The sequence below is a fragment of the Cariama cristata genome, unplaced genomic scaffold (genome assembly GCF_000690535.1).
Source record: "Cariama cristata isolate BGI_N322 unplaced genomic scaffold, ASM69053v1 scaffold33472, whole genome shotgun sequence".
In the NCBI taxonomy this organism is placed as follows: domain Eukaryota; kingdom Metazoa; phylum Chordata; class Aves; order Cariamiformes; family Cariamidae; genus Cariama; species Cariama cristata.
Genome location: NW_009603981.1, coordinates 30,933 through 48,905, shown reverse-complemented (window position 1 = coordinate 48,905; position 17,973 = coordinate 30,933). Strand labels below are relative to the sequence as shown.

Below are 17,973 nucleotides of genomic sequence, written 5' to 3'. Positions count from 1 at the left end.
GCATACTGATTAAGCTTCATTATGGAAACTGCCAGCTGCAATCTTTGTTTCTATTTTATTACAAAAAGGGGAACTTTTCACGCTTCAGTCGCCTTGACAATGTCAGACTCAGCTAGTAGGAGAGACTAAAACTCCACAGAGCAACTGAAGTTTCCCTGTTCAGTTGAAGATTGCTATGGTGTAACTGAAGTTGTATTTCTTCCCCCACCTCCCCACTCCCTTTCGTGTTCGGTCGGGAGCAGTAGTGTAGATTTGATAGAAATTGCCATTCTCCCTTTCCTTGGACTATCTGAACCTGTAGAGGATACCACAGCAATGCTGGACTGCAGCGACTACGTTCTAGGTGGGTACCAGCTCAGCTCTTTCTTATGAGCGTTTAATATGGAAATAGAGGCTGTGAGGTTGACTATGCATAGAGGCTTAATCACGTATGCAGAGGCTAGAGAAGGTATTTGTAAGGCTGAAGCTCACCAGTGAGTAGGCAGCAAGTAGCTGCCTGGTAGATAGATGGATAGATCTGTACCAGGGAAATACATGGTTTGTGGGTTTTTTGGTTTGATTTTTTTCTTCCTTTCCCTTGCTCCAGGAGAATTTGTTCCCTCCGCCCTGGAGACATTTGCTGCTAGGCTTGGATGACATTAATACATACCTTTTGCTTTTAGGATTTCAATCTGAGAAGCATTTGGCTTCTAACAAACACTGGACTTGACTTGCATATCTGTGTGTTTTGATTTTTGAAGCATTAAAATGAAGGAGAGAGTCCCAATCTCAAAGAATTTAGTAGCTATATTGAGCCATTCCCCAGCAGAATGTGTATTATGTCTGTGTATTTTTAGTGTAATACAAAGGTTCTTCATGCCTAATAGAAAATAAGGTGGAGTGCACAGTGGTTGCCATTGATACCGTTGCAAGCTGTACCTAAGGTTACTGGGATAATATATTTCCTGCGCTGAGATTCCATCAGGACTGCAGAACAGACATGCCATAATTTCTTCTTCATGTCTTTTAACGTTATTTGTAATAACGAATTATCCCAATTTTACAATAGGCTTGCTTTATTTTCAAGGCTCTTTCCCCAAAGGTCAATGTATAGTTTTGGGTTTTTTTAATTATTCTTTTGATTCCATTATATAAGTTCTGGTAAGAACTTACATGTCAAAGTAAGAGAATATGTTTTTGGATGGTAAATTTTAATGCAGACATCTGAATATTTATTTCTGAATATGAAGTGTTTTCTTGAAAATTAATTTCTAAAGAATTCTTGGCATGTTTTCACTGACTTTGAACTTCGTTTTTTCCATATGCGTCAATGAATCATTTTTGCTGGTGCTGATGGAGTATTAGGCAGTTTCGCTTTAATGGGTGAAAGGAAATAGTTAATAATACATTAACTGTGTGTTAAGGTTTTCTATGTTTTACTAGCTGTGTACAGTCCCTAATACTCCAAGTTGGTCCAATGTCTGCTGCTTCTTTCTTCCGAATACCTTTTGAAATGTTACTGAGGGTGTGTGAAAGCCTGGCACAGCACTGCCTTGCGACACCCTCAGCCCTGCTAGCAGAGTAGTACTGAATGTATTCACTCCTGAGAGTTTGATTTCAATCATGCACCTGCTGCTTTCGATCCTTCCTTCTGTGGAGTTTGTTTTTAGATAACGTTGGTAGAAGTTGTAGCCCAAGGCCTTTATTTAAAACCCAAGTAAGATCTAAAGGAAAAAGAAGAGGTGAGGGCATTATGATTTGGTTTTTTTTTAGCCCACTTCATTTGTTTGTTCTTTTAACTTTAAAGCAGAAATCATATAAGCATGTATAGACCAAGTAATCTTTTTATTTGACATATAATGAATCCATAGGTTTAGTATCCTGCGGATATGTGTCTGTTTTGCTGGTAGCAGTTTTGTGATTCAGATGTATGTCATACCATTTGCAATGGAAATAGCGGCATTGTTCTTGATGCTTTACATGCAGAAGGCCCACAGATTGAACAAGAAACAGTCAGCTGGTGCAATAATGGATGCTATCCTTCGTTTGAACCTGAGCAGTACCAGAAAGATGTTTCTTCACCCCATGTGCTGCTTTTTTGCAACAGCAATGTTTGAGGTCTTTGCTAGGGATGAATCTTTACAATAAAGTATTCTTCATTTAGACATGTTTTTGGTAGTTGAGTAAACTTTATGTCTAGTACTAGGAAATGCTGAAAACCTTTTTTTAAAAGGATATATTTTGCAGCATAGCCTGACAGAAAAACATGTCTTGGTTGCTTTATGAAAAGACATCTGTACAGTTATAACTTTGTTCTGAGCAAGCTTGCAGGTCATGCAGGAAGGTTTGTTGTATGAGCCTTCTCATGCAGAGGGAACCGTCACTACCTTGCTTGGAGTTCTGTGCACTGGACAGCTCTGCCCCCCACCCAGGTTTAGCTTGTTTATTTTACCATTAGTATCCTGCACAGTGGCTCTAATACCTTGGTTTCCCCAAGAAGCAGGCACAGGAGGCCCTATGTTATTTTTCTTGCAAGAGCTTTCTGAAGTGGTTCAGTGGATGGATCCCAAGTTACTGAGAGACGATCTTCTCAACCTGTGCTCTTCCCTTCTGTAGTCAGTGCTGTCGGGGTTCAAGCTATCCTTGTGCTCTGGGCTTAAAAAGTATGTCCTCTGTCCAGTAGCCCCATGGGTTAGCCTAATTTCTACAACCGAGTGTATTGAACTTCTAAGCCGTCTTTGGTCATTTTCCTGTTGGGTGAGGATTCTTCTTGTTTGTGTCCAAAGCATAGTCTCCCATTCAGTGTTCTCTGAACCTAAACTAATTTCAGTAGCCAGCTGCATGTCAAGGAAAGAACTAATGCTGTTTATCAAATGGATGTTGCCTCTAATCACTTTAAATAAATGTGCTGTTGCCACAACAATAAACTTAATTTAAGGTACACACAACTTCTAGATAGAAACATACTTTGTATTTGTTTTATACAAGGATCTATGAGCAGGGAGGGGCACGTCAACAAACACTTCTGTGCAGTCAGTGGAACCCATGTTCGGTTTCTAGAGTGTGGATTGTACTAGTCAGATGTGGAAAAATGAGAAAATAAGGAGCCAGGAAGCATTAGGTTCTGTATCTGCAACCTTAGCAGAGCTCTGTCTTTCAAGAGGTGAACTTGTAGCTTGAATCAGCTAAGCAAAGGTGGTGAAAAATGGGGCAAAACTTGCAGCCTTTTGCTGAAGGGTGGGCCAGCAGCACTCAACTGGAAAGTTTCTCCTCCCTCACTCCCCCTTTCAAAAAGCAGTTCAACACATGTCTGCCTTTATACTAAGAGTAACATTGGTAGTTCACATCTCTCTTACACATGGCTGACATTTGAAAGATTTAAGCATAGGCATAGGAACTTTCTGAGAAGAGTTGAGGCTCTGGAGAGGTTGAATTAACTTGTTGGGGGAAGATTCCTGTTTGTTAGAGTCCTCTGGGGTTTCTAGGCCCTACTGGGTTCAACTGCAGCAGTTGTTACGTGGAAAATTACATTTGTTTTAAAAATATTGACACATCTTAAATTGTGTTTCCTAACTGCTTATTGGAATTTTTCCAAGGTTGATGTCTCTTATTTTTTCTCTCACACATGCTGCATCTCTAACTAGTTCCCTCCTCTTCCCATCTCGCGCTCCCAGGCAGGCTTCATCGTGATTCCCGTTTTCATTCAGGCCCTGTCCATGTGCTTCTATCCTCCTGGCTTGTGGTTGTGTTCCTCTGCTGCTGTCACCCCTGACTGTAAGAGCCTGAGGGTGGCACTGGTCTCCCTGGGCGATAGCAGGTGATAGTACTTGGCAATACTTCTCTTTTCCAACTCTCATAGGCTGCCAAGCAGTGAAGCATCTGGGCATTCTTGGAAATAGCTGAGGGAAAGATGAAGCGCTTAATGCTGTTACTGTATTCTTCTGGCCGTTGGTATTTTGGAAATCACTGCTTTGGTGATAGCACATGACAGAGGTAACCTTTTAAGCACCTAGCAAGAGAATATCCTGGAGTAAAGTGTTCATTTTGAGCTCCTTGAACTTGCATTTAACTGATTATGGGAATGTAAGAATGTGCTTAAGGATTTGCTTACGCTTCATTTTATGAACTGGTCTGTCTTGAGATTATTTTTTGTGATTTTGGTTTGTGATAGTGTGGCACACTGAGGTTGGTACAAAGGAATGAGGAGGTAATAAGCTGGAGTATACAGAAAAACTGTATAGATTCCTGTGTAAGGAAACTACATTCTCTGTCTGCCATCTGGAGAGGCTCTCTGCATTGCACTATATTCAGCTGACAAGCTTGGAAACCAAGAGCGGACTTTTCAATAGATTCATCCAGAGGGAGAAAGAAGAGGAATTATTTTGTATTTCTATGGTTTTACATGAATATATAGTAAATATAAAATAATTTACTATTAGTGATATATGATATTCCTGTTAAGAAAAGAAAAAAGCAGTGTTAGAAAAATATCTTGTAGTCATTGTTCCTCCCCCCTCCTTTTTTTTTTCTTCTATGACTTTCATTGTACTGAAAATTAAGTTCCTACCTATCTTTGCCCTCCAGCATGCTGTCTTTTATTCCCTTAACACTATGTTTTTGCATATAGGAATAATGACATACAAAATTTTGAAACAATATTTGTCTGGAAAACTCAGTATTGTGTTATGCTTCTGATCATTCTTTTTGTGTATAATCTGAATTAGGGTAAAGTACATATCAAATTTATGATGTTCTGTACTTCCTTTGGACAAGAACGTATGAACAGATTTGTGTTGTGGTTTTTTTTCTGTGTTAGTTTATCTTTATTTCTGTTTTATGCAGACTCAAGAATGAACAATCCGTCAGAAACCAGTAAACCATCGATGGAGAGTGGGGATGGGAACACAGGTAAGAAATGATGAGCTGGTGCAGAGATATTTTCTAGTGGAATTGAATGGATGTTTAAAGCAATATTTCTTTACCAGTTTACAGGAATTAAAACAAAACAAAAGAGCCCCTCCCCCACCTGCTGGTTTTAGAGACTTGGGAACACTTTTGTCTTATCGTTAACTCTACTGTATGCAGGGCATTATTCACACCTACTGTATCAGAGCACTACCCACACTTTGTATACAAGATTCCCCTTCCCCACTTCCTCTATCTGTAATGTTTCTGCTATTACGGAAGATCTGGTGGCACTAGCTCTCCATAAGTAGTCTCATTTTTTCCTGGCAGAACATACCTTCGGCACCTCTAACTTTGACATTTATTTTTGGGTTGAAATTTTCCCTGCAGATGTGAGCCAGTGGCTGATCTTGTTTCCATTTTAGACTTCATTAAAGCTCTCACAACAATTCTTAAAAACAAGGCAAAGGGAGAAAGCATCGTTTTTCAACATTAAAAAAAATGTTAGCTGGCTATTCTGTAATTTCTTCATGTATTAGAACAGAACCTTGAAATTTGACTGAGGAAGAATACCCTTTGCATCAGGGCCGATATGTCCTTTGGCACATCCTTAAGATGTGGCTGAGTTCAAAGCCATTGAAGAAGCTTGTTAAGCCACTATAACTAAATCATGCTGTCTTGTGCTTTAATTCCTTTCTGGAGGTAATTTAATGTTTGTTTTGGAAGCAAGAGAAATGATAGTTCTGAATGGAAAGTAAACAGTTTAACCTAATTCAGAATCTTCTCTGAGCTCAGAATAGCATTTGGGAAGAGAAAATTTTAATGAGAAGGAACTTGTTCTTGTTGCTTTGAGAGAAGTCTAGTTACCTTGTATGAGGAAAATTATTTTTCCTCCTCTTGGTTCAATAATAAGAGTTTTATTTTTAACTCTGGAGTTGTGATGAAATTGACAATTTATTTCATTTTATGCTGCTGTCTCCTCATCCTTTGTGCAAGGCTTTAAGACAGCTCAGAGTGACTGAATGTTCCCGGTACTGATCCGAGAGGCTGGATGTTTTCTGCCAATGCATGGGGTCAGTCGAAAGGAATTCTGCTAACTTATTAATGTGTGTCTTGTTACTGGCATCTCAATTTTTAGAATTTCTATTGTCTTTGTAATAGGAGAGGTATCAATTCTTTTTATATACAAAAATGATTTATTCTCTATTTAGTACTGGCATAAGATGATACAAAACATAATTTCAAAGAACGTATGGGCTGTAAATATTTCATAATCATAAACAGCATCTAGAGAACAATGGGTTTAAATATCTCTGTAGAATCCTTGTAGCTGGAGGGTGTGTGTAAACTTCTGAGAAAATTCAGACTTCCTGCTCTGTAAGACCGCAGTTCCCTGCATATGCTTTCTCCAAAGAGGGCATTCCCAATGCACTTCCTTAAGTGCAGCTTTACTTAGCAGTTTCATCTAAACTGAGCTTTTAAAGTGGACTTGGTTTATTCAAAGGTAGACTGTGATCACAGAAGTATTGTATTTGCTTCAGCAGAACCCTGGCTTTGCTCTCCTAGCCAAGTACTTCATCAGTATGAAGGTGGTGGTCATGATGTAAAGAAATCGATGGATTGTAAAACTGCATGTAGGTGCTTTCATCACAAAAGGGGATACAATGTCTGTATTTTTTTTTTATACTCTAATACTAAGGTTAGTTATTACAAAGCTTGACTCTTAGTGGTGTTTGGACCTTTTGCAAACATTGCTTCTGTAATTTAACGTCCCAGTCATTCTTTTCAGTTTTGTTTCCTGACTTTTTAAATGATGCAAACTAAAATAATCTAGAACTTCTGAGGACCACTTGCTCTGCAGCCATTGTTTTGTTTTTAAATACAGTGCTCATAAGCCACTGGAGGTAGTGATTAGTGGCATTTGTGACGTTCTTTGGGGGCTCAAGCATCAGTTGCATTAGTCAACTGACACATGTTAAACGCTGAAAGGAATACTCACTGAATGTAATTTTAGGCTTCTGATCAGGGTACTTAGATTATGGTTCTGAGGTCTGTGCATACTTAGTGAACAGAAGTCAGGTTTCGGCTCGAATGGTAAGGGACTGGAAGTGCTGTTGGTTGTCTGGGGAGCGTAGGCTCTGAAGCCAAACGTGTGAAGGTGATTTTTATAAACACTCAGAGTTCTTATTTTTGTAACTTTCTGTAACTGCTATTTTCCAGTGACGTTTGTAAATCACTTGAGTCTGCTGTGTAAGCACTGCTAATCTATCTTTTAAACCTTAGTGGATGTTTGTTTGGGTCATTCCTGTTTTAAACTGTAGTAAGCTCGTGCAACTTGAAAATTTTAAGAGAAATTACTATAGGGCGTGGAATTTACATTTGGCAGAGCTAGCGTTCTCAGGTTAAAAAAAATATGGTTGCCACTGGTAAAGATGATTTAACATCAGTAGTTCTCTGAACTGACAGCTAAGTTTCATGGAAGTTAACAAATTAGGGTTTTGTATTTCTAACTCTGACTATTTAGGGAACATAGTAAAGTCCCCTGAATACACTGATCACAATAAAATGCTTGAAACAGATTTTAACTTCAAAATTTTTGTGCTAACTGGACATTCCTTTTAAACATCTGAAAAAGCAACCCATATTTCAGACAAATTAAAAACAACAATGAAAAAAAAGTCCTTATCAGTACAAGAGTTGTTGGATGGCTGTTTTCACAAGAACATGAATTGATCAACTGGCTGTCAGTATTGTGGTATTACACAAATCCTTTCCAACCTTCAGTTATGGGTCAGCAGTCTAATTAGTATCTACTGGAAAAACGAGAGAGAAGTAAGAAGAGTGTCTTACAGTAAATGGGTAGCCCTTTTGGTTTCCTTTTTATAGGTTGCAGCATCAAGTTTTCCAAAATAACTCAACCTTTTTTTGTTGTTTGTTTAATGCATATTCTTTTTTAAAAGCTGTGTGAATGCAGTGCTATGAAAACCAAGGTTATAATGTCTATGGAAACTGTAGTATTATGATGTGCGTTGACATAGCAGCAAAATAATAATTTTTGTAAGCGTAGTATTTGGAAGGATTCTAAGGATTCTTGTTTGCATTGCTTCATTTCCAGAGATTGACTTTTCAGTTTCCATAAGAAGAGAGTCTATAGGAGAGTGGGAGAGGGACCACGGAATATTCTTTAACTGCTGAAATTCTAGGCAAATGTCAGTGCTAAACTTCGTATTAGTAACGTGGACAAGGAATCAACAATTTCTGAGTGTTGAGGATATCTGTCTTTCTCAACGCATGCCAGTGGAGAGAGAGAGATGGGGAAATGTACTGCTGGCGCTGGAATATGTCTCCCAGAGCACAGTGCAGATACCCACTCAAGCTAGTTTTGAAATCTTCCTTCTCCTTGTTTGCCTTCCCTTCCTGATTCCTTTCTTGCACCTTACTCCACATTTCCCCAGACCTGTAGTTCCTCACTCCTCTTCCTTTCTTACGCAGTTTTCTAAACTGAGACTAAAGTCTGATGATTATGATCTTGGATTCTGGGAGTATGTTCTGACTGCAGGTGCAATATTACTTTGCCTGCTCCATTTTGTCGTGCCTTTACCCTCTGCAGGTACTATTCCAAGACAGCATAAACTAACCCATGTTCAGGGTGTCCTGGTACTTAGTGTTCTCTTCCTTTCCCTGGAGTGGCACTGAGTGAGATGGCTCAGAGATTTTATTTGACTGAAAATTAATTGCACTTAGTATTAATCTTCATCCAAACCAACTCTGTGAAGTAGCTAAACACATGGCTGAATTTATGCCAGAATTTAAACGTGCTTAAGTTGCATTGGACTTGGGCTATAAGGGTGAAATTTCATCCTACAGCTTGATTCAGTCTTAACGACTTGCTGGGGTTGATGGTGGGGAGGCTCATTTCCCAACTACTACGTTTCTGACGTCCCCTGCTTTGCATTATCTACTGCTTGCTGGGTCCTAAGGTAAGTTAATTCATCTGACATAGCTGGCAGAAAGCTAACTTGGCCAAAAGTAAGAGAGAACAGTTCACATGAATAATTTTCTACTCATTAGAAAGGCAAATTGTTTTACTGCTGTGTCTGTGAGCTACCAAAAGGGGTAGGACAGGACCAGTGTAGTTGGAACAAGAAGGAAGGGGAGACGAGAGATGGAGAGTTCCCACTCCTGTTTTTTTGGTGTTGATGAGCTGTTAGATCAGCTGTAGCAGTTATGGGAGCTGAGATGGAAAGATGGAAAAGACATAAATACTTGGGATTGTTAAAATCACAGTACTTGCGATTGCATCTACCATGTCTGTTAATCACCATGGGTTTTTGCATTTAACTCTTATCCTGAGCAGAAGTGGCCTTCTGGTCCTTTCATGTCCTTAGAATGTGCTGACCTGCCTCTGACAGCTCCATTTTCCAGTCTCCTTATCAGTTTTCTTGGATTCCACAGGAGTGGTGTCACATCCTTATGAACACCTTAAGAGCAAGGCCACTCATATGCTGGAGTCAAAGTTCATTTTCCCTGCGGTTCTTCAAAAGACGTAGGCATCCTGTGATAAATGCAAGCAACCTGGCTAGCATTCCTTCCAAAATTAAGGCTGCATCTGAAGGGGAAGGGAGACTGTACTTCCAAATACCGAAGAAAGCTTAAGATGCAAGTAGAACAGAGAGTGTACAGGTGTGATTTTGGTTTGTTTGCTCCAAGTTTGATTTTTGGGGAATGTGGGGATAGGGAGTTGAACCTCCTTCAAGGTTGAATTTAAAGAAAAACTTGTTTCTCTCAGTACCTGTCTAAACTGTTTTTTGGGACCCATGGAGCTTTTAAGCTTGGTCTTGGAACTTGCTTTGTTCAAAACTATCAACCCTAGGAGGCTCGTTTCAGATTTCCACGTTAAGAGTCAGCAGAAGCGTTAACTGGAGCCTTTCTTCTGCACACATGCACCGCAGTGCTCTTTTAATATGGTATTGTTCTTTGCGGCTCGTTTTGGAAGACAGTTAACTAGAACAGCTTCGCCTGTTTATTTAAGGTGAGGCTTCCAGCTAGTCCCCTCAGAAATGGATAATTTTTTTTCACTCCTGCAAGTTTCCAATTGGAATGAGGAATATCTGCCTTACAGTAGGTTTTCTTATCTGTTTGTTTTTTTTTTTCCTACTTGGGGGTCCCTGACCACAGGTTGAAAACAGATTTGGTTTTGATTTTTGAATCAGCTTAAATGAGGAGGTGGTAGATTGTTTCCTTTGAATTACAGTAGCTGTTTGCCAGGAATTATTTTTATACATTTACCCAATCATCTTCCCACTCCCTTTGGCCTTCTGCATTGAGAGAATTATGCTGTTTACTGGAAAGAATGAAAATAGATGAGATTCTTCGAACCTTTTCTGGCAGACCTTCTTATCTATGTTTCTGTGGAGAAATGCAACCAAGTTGCATTCATTCAAGATCAATTCAGAGCAGTGATAGTCCTTCCATTCACTTTGGATTGGAATTTTAGACCCACTAGGCAAAATAATTTTACGTAGTTTAAAATTTGAATATTTTTAACATGTCTATGGATCTTGGGCTGCACATATGTCTCTTAAGTCTGTAAACCCTGGCCTAAAGCGTAGAATTAAAAACTTTAGAATAGATCAACTCTTCCCCCACAGCACCTCCACCCAAGATGCATCAAAGGACCACCTTAGGTATACCCTACATGGGTGCTAGAAAGCTTAACTATCTACATTATATCTGTATTTAGTTGAACAGGGACCCCATCTTTGGAAATTTTATCTGGATAAGCTGTTTGTAGGTCAAAATAGCAGTGTAAAATATTGGATAGTGTATTTTACTAATCAAATTTTACTCCTGTTTGCTTTTGCAGATGTTTCTAAAGAAGTAGCAACCCCCTGTTCTTCTTTAACAACTGTGACTCTCTTTTGCTTAGTAGATGACCTGGATTTTTATGGTGAAAAATGTAGATGATGGAAAGAATTTTGAAGTAGGAGTCAGTTGAACACCTGTCCATTGGCACTTAACAAAATCTGATTGTCATAATAGTAAACATGCAAGTCTAATGCTGTTTTTACTTCATTTCAGTCACGCAATTTTTAAGGTTGCATCATCTGCTCTAGAAATTCCATGTAGCTTGATACACTCAGAGTCTCCTTTCTTGTTGTTAGCCACTGTAGGTAGTAATACCCAGCATACAAAATCAGTTGTTGATAGTCCCTAATGTTGATTTTATCATCTCCCCACAGAATCACAGAATGATTCTTAGAAATTTGTAGTTACAGTTCCTCTTGGCAGAAGAAAATGCTGTGGTAGTTTCTTGTTTCTTGTGGGAAAAATGTTCTTTTTTTTTTTTTTTTTTCCTCACAACCAAGTATTTGGGATATTTTGGGGGTTTTCATGTCTTCCGAGCTGTTTATGAAGAAGACAACAAAAATGTAGGAAAATAATCAGTTTTTAGTTAGAAAGTGGGTGAGAGCAAAAGCAAGCCCAGATAGTTATCTTACGTAATGAGAACTCTGCACAAATATTCATGGAAATGTAGAAGTATCTTTTGTCAAAAGAGTAAAACTCTGGCCCATAACTGCTATGTATGTATGGTACTTCTGTTGTCATCAAATATTATTTTAACTGTCTTCAGTGAAAAGTGACTTTATATGAACCGTGTCCTGGCCACTTTCTGAACTTGAAGATGGTCTTCAACTGCTGTATAGAGAGTGCATGGAGAACAGAAACACAGTTTAACCTTAGCAGCATGCACCTGTTTGGTTCTCAAACCATGGCAGAGAATGAAGGGATAATAGTGTACATAGAATAGGTAAGATGATAGAAGCTAAAGAAAATACGATGTTGACTTCGTTAAACTGACAAATGCTATGTTACTGAAGTCTGGAAGTGGCACTGCTGCCTTACCCTCACTTTCAGAATAGAGGGAGACTTAGGAATATAGTTCTAATTACTTTTATGAAATGGAATAACTGATAGTTCTTCATATCTCTCTTTCTCCAGGCACGCAAACAAATGGCCTGGACTTTCAAAAGCAGCCTGTGCCTGTCGGAGGAGCAATCTCTACAGCCCAGGCCCAGGCCTTCCTTGGGCACCTTCATCAGGTAAGAGAAGACCCATTTCAAAGTAGAGGCTGTCTGCTGTTGTATGTTCTCTCTTTCTGTGAATGAAGGGTAGTCATGTAAAGGAACATATGGATAGACCACATGCTTAAATAGCTTGGATGGGAAAAAAATTCTTGTTGTGGTACTCATTTCATTGCATTAGACTTCAGAATACATCCAGATAGGGTGAGACCTATTTGGGGGAGCTAGAAAGCCCCTTTTGGGGGATTTGAGAGCACCTAAAATTTTTTGTTTGTGGTGGGGTTTTTTTTGGATTTTTTGGTTTTTGTTTTGTTAAAACCTTAATGGAGATACCAAATTGAAAGGCAAGGTAAAATTTAATCTTCCTGGTAAAGGATTGTATTGGCCGAACAGCTGCCAAGATTCTGAAACTGTCACTACCTGGTTAAGAAACCAGAAGTGGTGTTGAATAGTAGTCAGCACTGTACTTCAATCTTTCAAGCTCTTACACATTAACTAGAAATATAAAGAGATCGTACTTACTAAGCATATATGGCTTGTGAGGTTTTTTTAATTTTTTTTTTTTTTTAAAAAGTTATTTCAAGGACATGTTTGTCAGATGATATTCAGGCTCCTGCTACTATCCCTCTGTTCTGCTGCTGCTGTGTTTAGGGAATCAAAGCTGAACTTCAGATGTAAGCTGAAGCAAAATGGGGCATCTCTAGATGAAGAGAAGTATAAGGGGCATTTTTTGTAGTTTTTTATCTATTCTCACTTGATGTATGAAAACAAATGTCCTAATTTCTTTCACTTCCTCAGCACCAAGTTTAAACTTTAAAATACTGTACCTAATTGGCTGACCTTGAATGTTTGAGGTCTGAGGTTGCACAGTTATTGTGGTATAATTGACGTACTGAAGCTTTTATGCCCTCTTTTAAGAGCTCTGAACTGCCATTTTATTGTATGGAACATTCCACACGTCTTGTCACATAATTACAATTTTCCTAGTAGATTGGGTTATATAGGACCTAGGGAGTGCCAGTGTTTGAATTTGCTGAACCAATAGGCTGTTGTAGGCTCCCTTTATGTGCAGAGAAGCTGAGTAGTTTTCATGGGTTGTCAGTATGTGTTTAGCAGGGAGACAGATACAGCTGTTCTGCAGAATTTTGTGTGCTTGTTTTAGTCTTCATTTTGTTATATGGATTGATCCAGGACAGTAATTGTATTTAGCACGGTGCTTTGTATTGCTTTGGAAATGTATTTATTTAAACAGTTGTCAGGATCTTTATAACTTCATGTTTGATAAAGTGTGATTCATTTCTTGAAACTCTAGTTCAAAGGAAAATCTCAGCTATTCTTTTACGCACCTGCAGGTGTGTGGGAATCTATTGTCAAACTGTCCTCTTCTAGTGTGGCTGCTGTTAGTGGGGTGTTATTCAGCCTTAACACACAGTGCTTTCCTCCAGACTAATACAAAATATTAGGTTGCAGGCAACATTCAGGAACAGTTTAATTTCTAATTAGAAAATGTTTGTTGGGTGGTGGAAGGGGTGTCCAAATTGCGTTCAAAGAGATTTTCAGGAATATGCTGGCTGTGCCTGAGTGAGATACATTTGTAGTCTTTTATGTGTGGATGGTTTTTTTTATTATTACATAATTTTTAAAGTATTATTTCTGAGTATATTTTTGGGATGGCAGGCTATTATTGTTTAGATTATTCTCTGCTGTTAATTCATGTTAAAAGCTCAGATTACATCAGCTGTGTCAAACTATATTTTGCTTGTGATGAGTTGGAGCTTTTCTGGGAGTGTTTGCTTAGATGTAGAACATGCTTAGTAAGTCTAGTACCTTCATCTAGAGCGATAGGAAGTATTTCTAAGGTGACTTAAAGGTTGCCTATTCGAACATTCAGTTATTAATTTCATGTACTGAAATTTAAACTGTCCTTCCTGTCCTTGCAGATATGTGAACTCTCTTTTGTCATGTATATTATGTGGGGACATCTTTTTATAGAGGCAAGAGTGCTACATTTTGCTTTGCTTTATTGTATCCTTATGTGTTGCCTGGTTTTTAAATGAGCAGTGGTTTTCAAACGTGGCTGGAGATGGAATTCACTACAGGCTCTAACTCTGACCTTTGAAAGTGTTGGTAATTAATTACATAGCATTCCTTCTTTATAGGAGGAATGGTGGTAGAAACAAGGTGAGACTGATTACAATGATCTTCAGTAAATGAAAATTTATTGTTTGTTGTACAGAGAAAATCCTTATTAGAGATAAAAATAACACTCTAAAAATCTCACGTTCTGAAGCATCAGTTTTTCTTCACTGCTAACCCACAAGAACTTCTTTGGACCTGTTAATCACAAACATTGAATTCAAGTTTTGAGTATACCTGAATCAATACAGCCTTTGTAAAGTGTCCCTAGTCCTCTGTATTGAGATCTTCTTTTCAGTGGCTGAGGACTGCAAATACTTGAATGGGTTGATTTTGAGGAAGAGTGTTTATGCTCTGGATTTTGTGCTATGTAGGCGATTGCTCCTCTGTCATAAAAGAAAGCGGGTGAATACGGTGTACGTATTTGGGGTAGGACCCATTCTGAAATATGAGAAGGATGATGATGGATAGAGCTCAATGTCCTCCCCTGAAGCCTGGACTTTTTAATAGGAATAGGAATAGTTACCCTATCCACCCCAAAATGCTCTGTTTCAACTCAGTTTCATGATAATATCTAGATTCCTAGGCAGGAATATGTTCAGCAAGAACAAATAACACTGTGGAAGAGTCTTGCAGATATTTTTTTTTTTTTTCCCCAGCCTGGAGCACAACCCCTGTTTCACTGATTCAGGTGTTACAGGGGCATGCATTTTTAAGGGGTTGGGGGTGGTTATTGGGGTGCAGGTGGGGAGGTTGTTCTTTTTACATTGTGAAAGTTTTCTGTGGATTATACATTATTTAATTTCCATTTTTGCACTGCGTTGTAGGTCCAGCTCGCTGGAACAAGTTTACAGGCTGCTGCTCAGTCCTTAAATGTACAGGTAAAGAAAGTTTCCTTCTGCTGCTTGTCCTTCTCTCATTCCAAACAGCGTTATGTCCCACTAGAGAGAGTTTTTAACCTATGATGTGTCACTCTGGTTTTTTCATTCTGATTGGTCTTGTGAGTGATAGGTATGAAGGAATAATAGTTTTACAACTCTAAATCAGGTTCAGGATTGTAAGCATTCAGAAATTGAAGTTTTTTAAAACATGCAGTGATCGTGACTTCACACTGAATTTCAGCCAGGTGTTGTATCATGAAAACTGTAAAACACCAGGGATATTTCATATTCTTCCATTTATTCACTCATTTTAAACATAGCAAGTACTACTTTGCAATTTGTCATTACTTCTGGTGGCTGAATATAGGAGTATAATGTAACATTAACCATGTAATGTGGCCAGTGTAGATTACTTGTGTAAATAACACATGATTATTTGAAAATACGAGTAATTGTTGTTTAATATGGTGTATGAGACAACAAAGCTTTTAAACTTTTTTATGATGCTGAACATTTCAGTGTATCAGTTAACGTGCCGCTTCCTTTCTGTACTATATTAAGGGGCAAGGGATGCAGTTTTATTGAAAACTGGTTTCAGTATTGCCTGTTATTAAAGAATGTAGGTAGTGCATTACATGAAATGCAATAGAATGTGGACCCACTTATACATAATAACAATTTGGAAAGAAGAGGAGGTATAGTGACCTTCCTTTCTAAGAGGAAGGAGGCAGAAAATTGCCTTGGTTGCCATGGTAAACTTCCATCCCTGAGAGAGATGTTGGCAAACAGGCTGTATCTCCAGTGCAGAATGTTTACAGTCCTGCGCTGTAATTATCGCTCAATGACTGGCAGAATTAATCAGAGCCTTTATGTTAATTAGCCTGCTCTGCAGTCCCCAAAACAGGTGGTGGAAAATATGCAAATCTATGCAGAATTTTAATGTTCTGCATAACCAGTTTTAATTATCATAAAACTCTAGCCCCCTCTTCATGCACTTGCATTTCCTCTCTCATGTCTTCACAGTTTCTTCTGTTTTTAAAAAAAAAATCAACTCCCCCATCTTTTAAAATAAAGCAGCATTCAATTATATAAATGCTAAACTTTGATTGTTTAAAAGCACTGTATACATTATGTATTTTGCTGTAGGTAGATAAACCTGTGTGGATTTCTCAAACCAGTTCCATATAAGCCAACAGTATGGTGACTTAGAGGTGCAGGATGCAGATATAGAAAATGGAAACAAAATCACCTTTCCTTCTTTTCATTGTTCAGGATTTTAGGCAGTGAATAATTTTAACCACCTTTTCTTTCTTTATGGTGAAAGGTAGTGTCAGCTTCAGTTGCGTTGCGTAAAATGAAATGAGACCTGAAAATAATGTCAGAGTTACAAAAGACCGGAGAGGCTTTTTGTTTTGTTTAAACTGCATTACCTACAGACATGTTTGAGCAATCGTAGCTGCAATGGTAGGCACATAGAGCCATTGCTTAAACACACTCTTAAAATAAACCCAAGGGCTTTTTGTATGCAGATGAAAGATTTTTATTGTGCAGTGTTGAGATAGCAGTGTTATACATTAACATCTGTTTTACACTATAAAGAGTTGTATTTTTTTTTTGACTAGTCTAAATCTAATGAAGAATCTGGGGACTCTCAGCAGCCAAGCCAGCCTTCCCAGCAGCCTTCAGTGCAGGCGGCCATACCCCAGACCCAGCTCATGCTGGCCGGAGGACAGATCACTGGGGTAAGATTTACCCAAGTATACTGCAGTAAGCCTCCTGTCCAGCAAATGATGGCAGTATCTATGACAGTCCCCATAGAACTGTCAGTGAAGGTTATTGTCATTTCCTTTAACATAGGCAGAAACATGAGTGAAAGAGGAGACAGAAAATATCTTCCTATAAAAAAAGCAGACTTTAATCTTTGTGTTTTGTTGCAAAGTATTTGCTTAAAAAAAAAATAAAATTCTTTCTCTCTGTTCCCAGTATCCATCTTGACTCTGCAGTGAAATTAAAACCTGCTATGTGTACAAATAAGAAGGTCACTGATGTCATAAAGAGGAAATCCCCCCCCCCGCCGCCTCCCCAGATTAAGATGAGGCATGAGAGCATGAGACTAAATCTTATCAGATAGCTGGGTGAAGAGCAAAAATGATGGGAACTGCTGACACTAATTCTTCCTCTTCTCAAACACATTTCTTTTTAAGTAACTATATTAGTGCTTCCCTTAAGCCTATTCAAAAGCTACCAATTTTGAGGGTTTTTAATTGCAAGGCTTTGGGAGTAATTATGGAATAACTGTTGTTTTAGGATTATTGGTGTTTCTGAATTGTTGTAAATGCTTTCAGTCATTTAGAAAAAGAGCAAGTTTTGTGAATGGGCTGGGTTCAGTTAAAGAGTTTGCTTCCATGTGATGAGCTTGGCAGTTGCTCCAACAGTGTATTTTTGAAGTATTAGGTTAGATCATATCCACACTTCAATGAAATGATGTCTTAATTTCATGTTCAATTGTTAAATCTTCTTGTATGCTAGTGGGTAAATAAACGTCCTATTTAGTTTTTGGTTTGGAAAGTTTTAAAAGTGAGACTGTTTTAATAAGTTATTAAAACCCAGTATATTTTGTTATTTTCTCATTCTCCAAAAATATTGGTTTGTTTTAATTTACGATTGTCTGCGGTAGTGAAACATTGAAAACTCCAGGCCTGTGCAGATATGGATTGTAGTAAATATGGGCATCAAGATTCATTTACATGTAAAGGAGAGACTGCTGCCACCTGTTTCACAGAGATAGTGCCTGTTTGGGAAAGGAAAGGGATGTAAACTTGCCAACTCTATTTTATTTGGAAAAAAAAAAGGCAGATGGGGAGACTTGGAGAGAAACAAATGGAGCTCATGTTCTTTACTTATATCTTAGGGCATAATGGAAATGATGGAATATGGCAGGGATTCATGCTAATGTGAAGCAGCTGGGGTGTTATCAGTTTGTTCAG

The 17,973-nt window shown here is 38.4% G+C and overlaps 1 protein-coding gene across 2 annotated transcripts in view; it reads left to right on the top strand.

Moving 5' to 3' along the window:
- The first annotated feature begins 315 nt into the window (after positions 1-315).
- The window catches only part of POU2F1 (POU class 2 homeobox 1), a 48,153-nt gene continuing 30,495 nt past the window's right edge, over positions 316-17,973 (top strand). The window contains exons 1-5 of one of the 2 annotated variants that reach the window (XM_009695400.1): positions 316-343; positions 4,822-4,887; positions 11,887-11,987; positions 14,933-14,986; positions 16,609-16,728. In XM_009695400.1, coding sequence (XP_009693702.1) covers positions 316-343; positions 4,822-4,887; positions 11,887-11,987; positions 14,933-14,986; positions 16,609-16,728 — 369 coding nt within the window. Of the gene's footprint in view, positions 344-4,821; positions 4,888-11,886; positions 11,988-14,932; positions 14,987-16,608; positions 16,729-17,973 lie in introns of those variants that run through there. The other variant, XM_009695401.1, reaches the window with a different exon arrangement.